At 40.0% G+C, this 12,484-nt stretch overlaps 1 protein-coding gene across 1 annotated transcript; it reads left to right on the top strand.

The window, feature by feature from the left end:
• The first annotated feature begins 6,848 nt into the window (after nt 1-6,848).
• On the top strand, nt 6,849-11,258 carry LOC123246951 (HLA class II histocompatibility antigen, DM beta chain). The gene is made up of 6 exons (XM_044675721.1): nt 6,849-6,903; nt 7,301-7,582; nt 9,215-9,496; nt 10,433-10,549; nt 10,703-10,738; nt 11,155-11,258. Exons 1-6 carry the CDS (start codon nt 6,849-6,851, stop codon nt 11,169-11,171), a joined length of 789 nt encoding a protein of 262 aa, XP_044531656.1. The 3' UTR covers nt 11,172-11,258.
• Nucleotides 11,259-12,484: the final 1,226 nt, after the last annotated feature.

Below are 12,484 nucleotides of genomic sequence, written 5' to 3'. Positions count from 1 at the left end.
AAGCCACTGATGAGTCAGGGACTTTACATCTAGGACTGAGAAATATTGAAGAGAGTGACTCTTTCCCTAGCTATGTGAAGAGCCTTCTCTTAGGTACTGTGCCCACACTCCTAGAGCAGGAAATATTAAACTGTACAGTAATATCAGAGTCCATTGCTGAGATTAAAAGGGCTTCACAGAGGAACCAAATGAATCAATTCATATCATAAGCTATAGGTTCTTTTATTTTTCATGTTTAAGGGAACACCCCAAAGGGAAAGGCCACATGGCTAAATTAGAAGCCTCCAAGGGAGTGGGAATATAATGATGACAAAGAAACACACCAGGGAATCCCAATGAGCCCTCAACCCAGGGACCAGAAGTAGTACATCTAAACTAAGGGCAGCCCGTTTAACCTCCTCACACTCAGGACAAGTCTAATCCCTTCAGAGGGGAATTGCAAAGGGGCAGAGAAGGGATGAGATCAAGCTGCCAATGTAGAACCATATTCTTACCATATAGACTAGGCTACCCCAGCAAAAATGTTGTCCCCAAGGTGAGCTGTGCAAGGACTTGATGAAGAAAGAAGGAACTTCTAGGCCTTGCAGTATAGGAGTTGTGAATTGTCTTTTCCACAGATATATCCAACACAATAAATTTGAGCCGGCTCTTCTCCCAAATGCTATATTTGGGGGGAAAGTGTGCCCCAAGTTAATGGAGAGGGAATGTCTTTAAACTACCAGTATTGTTATACCATCTTAAGAACTCTTTGCTAAGAGTTAATTTTGTCTGTCGGTGGATTGTTAATAGTAAGCACACTGATAAGGGCATAAGAACTACACTGTTTGCAGGGCAGACCCACAGGGTTACCCTTAGAACTTGAGCTAGCAGCCACTCTCTAGGGACTTTATGAGTGTGAGTGTAAGTTTGTGGAGTAACCCAGCGAGGATATGACGCATGAAGTTGTTCCTAAGACTTAGAGTGGTCTGAAGGGAGGGTAGCGATGGTGGTGGTGGTGGTAGAAAGAGGTCTAAGGCAGAAGTCATTGAAATGGTTTCCTGATTAGCTAAGGCCATAAAAAAGACAAGCTCTTAAGAAGTCGTGCACCTTAGACTTGGTGAATGTTCTGCTGCTGAGCAAGAGATCATGCCGTATTGAACAGATGTGTTTCTTTATGGAAACAGGGGCAGGGATTGGGGTGCATGAGGTGACTGATACCTCGGGTATTTAGAATGATGATGCAGCAAGAAGAGCAGTTAGAAAATATTTTTCCGGGGGCAGCTGGGTAGCTCAGTGGATTGAGAGCCAGGCCTAGAGACAGGGAGGTCCTGGGTTCAAATCTGGCCTCAGACACTTCCCAGCTGTGTGACCCTGGGCAAGTCACTTGACCCCCATTGCCTAGCCCTTACCCCTCTTTTGCCTTGGAGCCAATACACAGTATTGACTCCAAGACGGAAGGTAAGGTTTAAAAAAAAAAAAAAGAAAATATTCTTCCTATAGACCTGGTGCACATTTTCCCTCAAATATATATAAAGGAGCAGCAATAGCTAATCATGATTGAAGTGTGGGAAGGATGATACATTTACAGAGGATGAGGGGATCAGATGCCATGATATAACACTGTGCCACCCTGTGGCAAGGGTTTTTCTGGTGGCATAGTGAAAGTTCTTCAGTGGGAAAGAGAAAAGGCTCAAACTCAGTCAAATTAATCAGCTTGGTGGATGTTAAAGGAGATTGATGTGGAAGATGAAGATAATGCTACAGGGTTCATTTCCCAGGTATTTTTAATTTAAAAAAAAACAAAAACCCTTACCTTCTGTCTTAGAATCAATATTGGATATTGGTTCTAAGGCAGAAGAGTGGTAAGGGCTAGGCAATGGGGTTTAAGTGACTTGCCCAGGGTCACATAGCTAGGAAGTGTCTGAGGCCATATTTGAACCCAGGACCTCCCATCTCTGGGCCTAGCTCTCAATCCACTGAGTCACCCAGCTGCCCCCATTTTTAATATTCTTAAAGAGGTCAGATTGCCACCTAAGAAACATGAATGCAAACTGGCTCTGTGTATTCTGTAGTTAGAGTCAGAGCTCTTCATTTCTAATGACTAAGCTCTGAAAGCAGAGATGGACTGGGTACAGTACCAGTGAAAGGGGTGATGCTGATGGGGGAGGGAGAAGTGAAGTTAATATGGTTTCTGACCTTGATCAGTGGTTATGTTGGAAAAGTTATTGAATCTTGCTGAGATCAGAACTACCAGGGGAGAGAATGGGAGGAATGAAAAGGAGAACTGGGAATCTGTTTTACACACACACACACACAACAATACCATTTAAATCTGTTAAGAGTCCCCAGATAGACACTGTCCTCTCCCTAAGATGGGCAATTGTGCATACTTGGCCCCACAAAGGAAAATTCTTATTGCAGTCAGTTCTTCAGTGAGGAGGGTCTTCAAGAGATGGAGTAAAGTTAACAAAAGAAATGTATTTGATAGGATCTATGCTGCTCTCCCCCCTCCTCAACTTTAGCCTACCTTGGCCCATGACTGGTGTGGTTTGGGGCAATTAGAACCTGTCTTTGGGCAGAGGCTGTGCAAATTTTGTCAAGCCTTAGCTATGGGCCTCTCCCAGACCCTTCTCTCCCAAATTTCACACAGGTATCAGTAGGTGAATTGTGATCAGGAGTTTGAAACAGTGGTGAATAATTGGAGAAATATATCTTACAATAACCCTGTGTAAACAGTGTATTGTAACTGGTACAGAATAGACAATAAATGCTTGTGTTTGTTGAATGAATGTTCTATTATGCATTGCCATTCCTTTTATTGATTCTATGAAAAAAAAACTCCCCTCATTGTATATATTTAAGTGTAGCCATTAGCTTATAAGACTGATTCCACTATACTAAGATCACAGGAACAGACTCAGGGAGGAGGCATTTTCCAGTAGGTAGAGTTCAGAGATATTCAGATTAGATACATTCACTCAAATCACACCAAATTAGGCTGTATTTTTCCCAAAATGTGGCTCCTCCATACACTTGGGGAATAAGAGGAGTATGAAATGGTGAACCAGTGCCTAAAACTACTGGGTATTTTCAAAAACAACTCCTATCAATATTCCCACTTTTTTCAATGGAAATAAAGTTCAAATGAAAGTCAACAAAAGCAAGATCAACACAGGGAATTCTCTTTGAGAATAAATGCTGCAAAGTGATTAAAAGGGTTTATGGAAATGATGCCAAATATGATTTGGTATGTGATGGATCTTGACATGGTCAGAATGACTGTCAGGTGGTGCAATCTCCGTGATGTGGTTGATTGTTAAGTTTGTGGATTGTTAAGCTTGCTTGATGAAAAGGAATATGAAATATATAAATTTAATCAAGTTGATTTTTTTGAGAGTTTAAAGCCCTATCATTTCTGTTATACATTTAAAAATATCAAGTAAATTCTGACACTTATGAAAATTAAAATAACTTGAGAACCTCTATAGATAATGGTTTGAAATATTCAACAATTAAATTTAAATTATTTATGTAGATTGTTTTATGGTAAGTGAGTATCAATTTTTTTTTTAATAAAGGGGATAGTTGCTAAATAAAGTTCTGAAACCATTGTTCTGTCATCTTACTACTCCAGTGGCTTAGGATGAGAGAATCTAAGGGACCTATTTTCTCTGAGAACCACTGAAAGTTTGGCACTTCCCCAGAGTTCCCTTTAAAAGAATGGCGTGCATAGGCACCAGAATGAATATGGGATTCTCCTGGCTGATTCCTGAAAGTAATCAAGTTAGTGGCTTCTCGGAACTCCACCTGGTGGTTAAATTAGGGGTGCAATAATACAGAGAAAAGGATGTATTGTTATGGGAGTAAACTCGGGAAAGTCAAGAGCAGGGGAAGGGATGGAGCATCTTTTTCCCAGCAAGTCCTTTTCTGAGGGAATATCTCCTAGTGTGGGGTTGAAATAACACCCAACCCAAATAGTAGATCAACTCCATCCTTCCATTCCTTCTTCTCCTTTCTTCAGGATCTTCAGAGAAGGGAGAATATTTATAAATCTTATTTGTTCTAATGGAGGGGGTAATGATTCAGATAATTCTAAATAGTATATGATCAAAGAGAATTTTTAAATTTTTGCATGCATTATGAATACAGATTTTTCCCCTTTGACATCATATTTTCTTTTATAATTTTGTTTTATTATTAAAATAAATTCTTATTTTCTGATAGCTAAAAAGTGTCCCCAGGTGACCCAATGGAAAACCAGTCTGGAATTTTATATTCAGCACAGATGACCTACAAATTATATGATCCACAAATGGAGCCAACTAAATGCTCGTTTTAACTGCCATTTTCATCCTGGAGGTGATAAGGACATTTTTAATCTCATTTGGTTGAATGCCAAGTTGAAGGCGGGAACTTCTTGAGCACCAAATCAGCATTACTTTATTTAAGGAGTGGGGGCTTTCAGAGTATGTAGACTCCCTAGATCTTGTCCCCTGGGAGCACCCAATGAGTGAATGGATAGGGTCTACTAGCCACAGGAAGAAGCTCAGGAGGAAATGAATGTTTAAGAGGACAGAAAAGAGGAAGTAGTGCAAACCCATGGAGGGAATTTCCAGTCTCTGGAGCCCGGGGTCCCAAGACTTATAACTTCCCTTATTCTGTGATCCAACTGTTTTTCAGTCAGCTAGTCCTTCTCTCTAGCCTTCCCTGTCTGCAGAGGTTAGAGCCTTTCCTAGACAATGAAAGAAACAGATCCCCAGATAATTCTTGGTTCTCTGATTTTAGTAAATGAGATTGGGTACCTGGGAATCTGGTAACCTCTGGGAAGAACACTAGGGAGCAAAGGGTTAAAGTTACAGGCAGCCTTGGCTACATAGAGCTAGGAATATTTGAGAAGCTTTCATTGCTGAATTGATAATTTATGAAATTATGAAATGGGAGCAGGCATTCTTGGTTCTTTGGGTACTACCCTGGAAAAACCATGATTGGCAGTGGGAAATGGGGTTGCAATCATATTTTAATAGGTCATAGAGGCAAGTGGTGAAATGTGGGAATACAGAGGAAAATAGCATGGGAACAGGAAATGGGGTGGGAAGGGAAGGCAGTGCTTGAAGAGGATGGGGAGCAGAGGGATAGGAAGAAAGTATCCCTTGGGAAACCGGTGGAGATGGAAGAATGCTGAGAAGAGGGTTAGGATGTCTCATTTTTATAGGGTATTTTTTTGAGGGTGGGAAATCAGACCAACTCCTTCCTATATGTGCTACCTTGGGGCTAGTTCATTAATATATCTCAAAGTCATTGGTAAAACTTTAAGGTTGTCATCTCAAAGTTAACAGTGCCTTTTTGACATTATACTGGTCTGGAACTGTAGAGGTCTGGAATTTGTCTGGAACTTACATTTCATAAGAAGTCAACCCTGTGCCTAGTGCCTAGAGGGCTTTTGCTGATTCAGTACATACTGCCAGGCTGGGAATTTTGGTTAATATTTGATACAACTTGTAAATTATGCTTTGATCATTGAGATGGTTTACATGTAATTTCCAGGTTTTCCTCTGCAATCTCATCTCCTGCTATTGCTCCCTTATACTTGCTACTTATAAACCTACTATACTGATGCCAAAAGAGGATGTGTGTGTGATTAGAGGGCCCAGAACCAGATACAATTTTAACACACTCAGTAATGCTGGGATTCCTGTATACAGATTTACTGCTTTTCAGGTTTGTAGTAGTATTAGTGGAATATTTGGTCAAAGCTAACTGAAATAAATATTTGTAAAAAAGTATTTATTAATTACCAATTATATGTTATAACAAATTTCCACACAAATTTTCCTAAGTGATATGATCAAGCTTATCTCCCTACCTCCCTTCCCTTCCCTGTCCTGGTGCTGGCAGGCAATTCGATCTGGGTTATACATGTATTATCATGTAAAACAATGAAATAAATATTTATTTTATTTTATTATTTTAAAAATATTTTTCCATGTTTATATGATTCATTTTCTTTCCCTCCTTTCTTCTCTCCCACCCCCTCCATCCCGAGTCGATAAGCAATTCCCTTGGGTTGTACAAGTGTTGTCACTTGGTACCTATTTCCACATTACATTTGAAATAAATATTTTGGAAGTCATAGAAACTAACCAGTTCAATTCAAAAGGTCAGTAATGGTTAATTCAGAATTATGGAGGGGCATGATAGCTATTTCTAAGCATCTGAATGGTTATTGCTTGTGGAAGAACTATTAGATTTGTTCTGTTCGGCTCCAAAGGGCAGAAATTAGACAATAAGAGGAAGCTGGTAAGCTGATTTCAGATCTATGTAAAGAAAGACTTCTTACTAATTAGAATATAGTTAGTGTTCAAAGAGCAGAATGGGCTGTTTGGAAGGGAGAGTGTCTTCATTCATTTGAGCTCACTGGATATGCTGTAGAAGGTATACTTGACCAGGGACAAACAGGTTCTGGAGGTTCTAGAACTAGAGGTTCCTTCCAAATCTGAGATTCTGTAAAGATGTCGTTGGAGTAGTTCTCCCAACAGAGGTCTGTGCTAGAGAGGATTTACCTAGGAACTGATGATGCTAGGCAGAGGACTCTAGCTATTGGTTTTCACATCTGTTCCGCCTCCATTTAGCAAATCTCTGGGCTACTAGTTTGGGACTGACATCGGGCTAGGATAAAAAGGTTCAGGATTGAGGAGAACCAACCCCGCCCAGTATTCATCTAGTCAGGTTGAAAAGTCACTTGTTTGCTTTGGGCAGTTCAAAGACTCAAACTCGAGATTTTCTGCACAACACAGGGTTGAAGTGCTGCTTAGAATCCAAGAAAATCAAGTCTATCGCATTGCATTTCCCAACTCTGCCTCAAGCAAAGAATGAAGTTACTTCTGCCACTACTAGTGGGCCTTGGCCTGGGTTTTTCAGGAGCAGGTAAGGGCATTTCTTCTTTATTGCATGATCTCTCAGCATACCTTCATTGTTGCCTTAATACCTTCATTGTTGCCTTATTTTGGGGGGACTTTTGGCTTTTGGGAAATTGAGAGAATTTCTCCCAAAGGAATTGAGGGCCATGAAGGAGGCTTCTCCTTGGGAAAGAATTTGCCTTGGAATGGGTGGTAGCATCTGGGTAAATTCTGTTAAGTTTATTTGTGCAAAATTACATGGACTCCATAGCAAGCAGGCAAAAGACTCATCTCCATTTCATCTCCATTCTTGTTTTGAGGAGTTTTCTCTGGAAAGGAATCTCAGAATTCTTCACCTGAATGCACAGTGAAATAAGAGACTGGGGGCTCCTAGTTAAAGCTTAATCTGTTCCTCTCTCCAGCAGAGGGCTTTGTGACCCATGTGGAGAGTAGCTGTATGCTGGATGAAGATGGATTGGCAAAGGACTTCACATACTGTGTCTCCTTCAACAAGGCTACGTTAACCTGCTGGGACTCAGAGACTAAAAAGATGGTTACCGTTGACTATGGGATATTGCATGGAATAGCTGAACAGATTACCAATGACATTAATCGTCAGAGAGCCTTTATATCTCGCCTCAGCAATGGATTCCAAGACTGTGCCAGTCACACAAAGCCCTTCTGGGGGGCATTGACCCAGAGGACACGTAAGGAGGGACAGGGCTGCAGAAAGAGATCCAAGGGAATGGAAATGGAAGAGGGGAAGGATGAAGGAGATTGGTTAGATAGGATCAACATAGTTCAGAATGTGGGCAAAGAGGAAGCAGATAGGGAAATGTATGGAGACTGGAATCCTTCCCATGGGGGAAATGATTTGGATTGGGACTGGTGGTAGAAGTACAGAATTGGGGAACAATAGGAATGTGAGATGAGTTTTGAGCAGGAAGGGAGAGAGAACTGAGTATTAGGGTATGAGTACTAATTAGTGTCTCAGGGTAGTAGAAGAGAGTACTAGATTTGGGCAGAGGCCACAAAGAATTGCTAGGATGAGTTTTTCTGTAGGAGAAGATACAAACAATCAGACTTCATTAATTTGGACTCTCCCATTTGCATTTACCACAATTAGTGGCAAGTCAATTGGCACTATGCTTGTCTCAGCATCAAAACTGTGAGAACTAGGGGCAGGTACAGAGCCAGGCATAGAGAAGGGAAGTCTTGGGTTCAAACTTTGCCTCAGATATTGTGAACCTGAGCAAGTCACTTGACCTCAATTACCTAGCCCTTACTCCTCTTCTGCCTATGTATCAATTTTAAGACAGAAAGTAAGGGTTTAAAAAAATTTTTAAGGTCTGTGAAAACTAGAAGGGAACTTAAAATATCATCTAGTCCAATCTCTTCCTTTTCCAGAAAAGGAATCTAAACTCAAGAGGGGAAGTGACTTGCCCACGTTATATGTTGTCCCAGAAGGAAGACTTTATAAAGCAAATGAATTTTAAAAATAAAATGATGGAGGGATTTTAACTTTTTAAACCATATTTTAAGCTAAGCTATTAAAACAAACTTTAGAAAATCTCACTTACAAATGATTACATATGAATTATAACCTTTATCTATTAATTAAAATACTAAAGTCTTGCTTCAATGAGTATGAATCACTAGGTAACAATTTTTTTTTTAAAACTCTTACCTTCCATCTTAGAATCAATACTGTGTATTGGTTCTAAGGCAGAAGAGTGGTAAGGGCTAGGCAATGAGGGTTAAGTGACTTGCCCAGGGTCACACAGCTAGGACATGTCTGAGGCCATATTTGAAACTAGAACCTCCCTGTCTCTAGGCCTGGCTCTCAATCCACTGAGCCACCCAGCTACCCCCACTGGATAACAAATTTTTAAAATTTACTGGTTATATATGTATTTGGAAGTATATGTCATTTCGTTACCAAGTTTTAATAATTCAGACTTTTTTTCTCATTGCATAAGGATAACTATCACTATGAAATTTTTAAAATGTGTTTTGTGTATATTTGTTTTTATGAAGTAATTTTGCATGAAATGAGGAAGGATAGAAAGGTGAGGGAGGCATGGGACAAGAAAGTAGTGAGGTAGGAAGCACATCTAATTTCCTTTTTTATAATTTTATAAAGTTTTATTAATAAGCACATCTAATTTCTGAAATACAAAGGAGAAAGTGCTAGTGAAAAAAGCTATAGGGAAGGAATCAGACATTAGGAGCAGCACAGGAAAGAAATTGGGTTGGGGGAAACTATTAATATGTTCCTCAATTTCTGCTCCCCTCGCCCTTCCCCAATTGTAACAGTGCTATGCCTTTCTCTTTCCCAGGACCACCATCAGTGCAAGTAGCTCAGGTCACACCATTCAACACAAGGGAGCCAGTGATGCTGGCCTGTTATGTATGGGGCTTCTATCCTGCTGATGTGGCCATTTCATGGTTGAAGAATGGACAGCTTATTCCACACAGTGGTATCCAGAGGTCTGTACAGTCCAATGGGGATTGGACTTATCAGACAAGATCCTACTTGGCCCTTACCCCCTCTACTGGAGATATTTACACTTGCCTTGTAAAGCATAGTGGGACTTCTCAGGCCATCTTTCAGACTTGGAGTGAGTATATTTTGGATGTGAGCATATTCTGAATACAACTGTGGAAAGGAATGTGCTAGAGGGGTTGTGTGCCAGAAGTGAGAGAGGCATCTAAAATTACAGAAAGATGGAGTTAAGGTGATATGGTAATAATAATAGCTGATATTTTTACATGTATAATACATTTGACCTTCATAATAACTTGGGGCAATACAGGGAGTTAAGGAAGTCTTGAAGAAGAATTATATAAATCAGGAAGAGGCTCATCCCTCTTTTCTGAAAACTGGGGAAGTGCTTTCTTAGAGTTTTACAGGGCTGGGCCTTCTCAGATGGGAATGCTGTGTTACAAACTGGAAGGATGGCTAAGGTGGGTATACCCAGTAAGAATCTCATGTGTAGGATAAGTCTCCCTTAACTGAAGAATTACAAGAAGGCTTCCTCATTAGTCAGATTATCATTCAAATAGGATTGTTCCAGGGTAGGTCAGATTCTAGAGAGATAGATTGTCTAGCTAAGAAAATGATAATCAGTGTGATATGGGAAGGTATGAAAAGATGGATATGGTAAATATGGAAGAGATATAAACAAGAATCAGGAGCACTGGAAATGATGCATTTTCTCAGAGGACATGGCAATAGGGGGAAGTTGCCTACATTGGTCAAGTAAAGGAAGTGAATAAAAATGATCATCACAGTAAGAATATGTTTCCCAGCTGGAAGCACAAGGGAGAGGAATACAGAATTTTGAAGTTTTCAAATGCAGGATCACAGGAAGAAAGGTTCCCATAGATGGGAGGTAATAGAGGGTTACAGAGGTCCTGGGTTTGGATGGGATAAATGAGTTTTCTGATTCTGTGTATGCAGGCATGCATGTATGAGTGAGACACATTAAAATTTGAGGTCTGTTGGATGGGGGATCCCACTAATGGGGATACTGAGACTGACTGTATCTCTACAGCACCTGGCCTCTCTCCGAAGCAGATAGTGAAAATCTCCATATCTGTATTTACTCTGTGCTTTGGTCTCATCATCTTCTTCCTTGGTCTGGTTTCCTGCCAAAAAGCTGGCTCCTCTGGTGAGTGACCTTTCTGAAGTGCTATGTCTGATGCCCATCCCAAAATCCAATTCTACTATTCTCACCTCATTCCTCCTATGAATCACTAAGTGATGGATTCATAGACTCACCCCATAGATTAGACCCTTTTCTAATCATTTCTTTCTTTTCTAGATTATACTGTTCTCTCGGGATCCAATTATCCTGAAGGTAATTCCTAACTCTGTCTGTCTACTGATCTATCTCCCATTCTCTTGGTTGATGATGATACTTCTTTTTATATATAAATCTTCCCATCCCTGTGGAGTTATTGGAATAAGAGTCAGTGCTAATTGCCCAAGAAAAGGATTTTGTAGCAAAGGCCACTCTCCAAGAGCCTGAAACTGATACCCATCATCTGAACAAATTCTATAGAATATGGGAGTCCCAAGGGCATTTGGCAAGGGTTGTTTATTATTTTTTTTTGTGGTGGTGGCACATGGTTTACTTTTTAGCTTTTTGAAAAAATCTAGAATATTAAATTATGTCATTGATCTGGGGGCTTTGGACTGGAGGTAGACAGTGGTAATTATGTCTAAGTCAAGTTTCTTAATGGTGAACTTAACTTCTTTCTCTTTCTATTATAGGAAGAAACATTTCATAAAGGTTGATACTGCAGCCTTGGCTTAGTGGATAGAGCACTGGGCCCCATGTCAGGAAGATTGGAATTCAAATCTTGCCTTAGACACTAGCTGTGTGACCCCTGAGCAAGTCACTTGACATCCATCTGCCTTAGTTTCTTCATCTTTAAAATGGGACTAATAATAGCACCTACTTCCCAGGGTTATCATGAAGATTAAATGAGAATAGTTGAAAAGTGCTTGTCACATAGTAGGCATCATATAAATATTAGCTTTTATTATTATCCTTTCCATTTGGGAATAGGAACTCTAGTTGGTAACCAACTCCCATTTCTTCTTTCCATACTCTTCTCCTTATTCCCCAAACACTGTCTCCCTAATTACCTTTCTTAGGATCTGTTCACTTCTCTCCATGGACACTCTGCTAAGCCATCCCTCCTCACCTTTGGTTACTCAGGGAAAACTCATCCTTGAGGCTGTCTGAAAACTCAGTTACAGGAGGTGGGTTGTCCACAAAGTTGAAATGAAGGAAAAAAGATATTGTGACTCCCATTTTACTATTGGGGGCAATAGTAAAATTACTTACTAAATAAGTAAACTCTGTGGGGTAAATCTTAGAATTCTTTGTGTCTAATTACTCCTCATTCCTGGGACACAGGGGAAGAGAAGAAAAGTGACTCTGAAGTTTTTTATCCTAATTCAAAACATTAAATATCTAGTATTCGCAAAGCACTCTACTACGGTTGGAGGATGCAAAGATACCAACAAATTTATTAAGCATCTATTATAATCAGGCATTATACTAGATACTGGGCATACAAACTCAACAATGAAACACTCTCTGCCCTCAAAGAGCTTATCGTCTCCTGGAAATACACATACATACCAAATTAGTTTCATGAAGGAAAGAGCATTTACAACGAAGGGCAACAGGAAAGGTCTTATATCGAAGGTAGCACTGGACAAAAGTAAACTTTGAACTAAGCTAGAGATTGTTTAGAGATGGAGGTGAGGAGGGACTAGAAAAGTCTGTACAGGACTGGAAAAGTCTGTACAGAAAGACAAAAGTAAGAGATAGAATGCTATGCACAGGTAATAGTTAATAGGCCAGTTGATTAGAGCAGAGTTTTTGAAGAGGAAGAATGAAATTATTGGAAAGGTAAGGGAGAATCACATTTTGGGAGGCTTTAAGTGTTAGGATTAGTATATTATTTTATCCTAGAGGTAATCAGGAGTCACTGAAGATGTTTGATTAGGGGAATATCTTAGGAGTAATAATATGGCATTTAGGTAGAAGATAAGGAGGGGAACAGGGGAAGTCGGGGAACTAATGTAA

Source organism: Gracilinanus agilis, chromosome 4, assembly GCF_016433145.1.
Source record: "Gracilinanus agilis isolate LMUSP501 chromosome 4, AgileGrace, whole genome shotgun sequence".
In the NCBI taxonomy this organism is placed as follows: domain Eukaryota; kingdom Metazoa; phylum Chordata; class Mammalia; order Didelphimorphia; family Didelphidae; genus Gracilinanus; species Gracilinanus agilis.
The sequence above is the reverse complement of the archived record's forward strand: the minus strand, read 5'-3'. Positions and strand labels throughout refer to the sequence as shown.

What these genes read in the sequence shown, in the direction of transcription:
- LOC123246951 (XM_044675721.1), top strand. Translation starts at nt 6,849, where the DNA reads ATGAAGTTACTTCTGCCACTACTAGTGGGCCTTGGCCTGGGTTTTTCA. An exon ending in GGCATTGACCCAGAGGACAC is followed by an intron (nt 7,583 to 9,214) that starts GTAAGGAGGGAC and finishes TCTCTTTCCCAG; the next exon opens with GACCACCATCAGTGCAAGTA. An exon ending in GGCCATCTTTCAGACTTGGA is followed by an intron (nt 9,497 to 10,432) that starts GTGAGTATATTT and finishes GTATCTCTACAG; the next exon opens with CACCTGGCCTCTCTCCGAAG.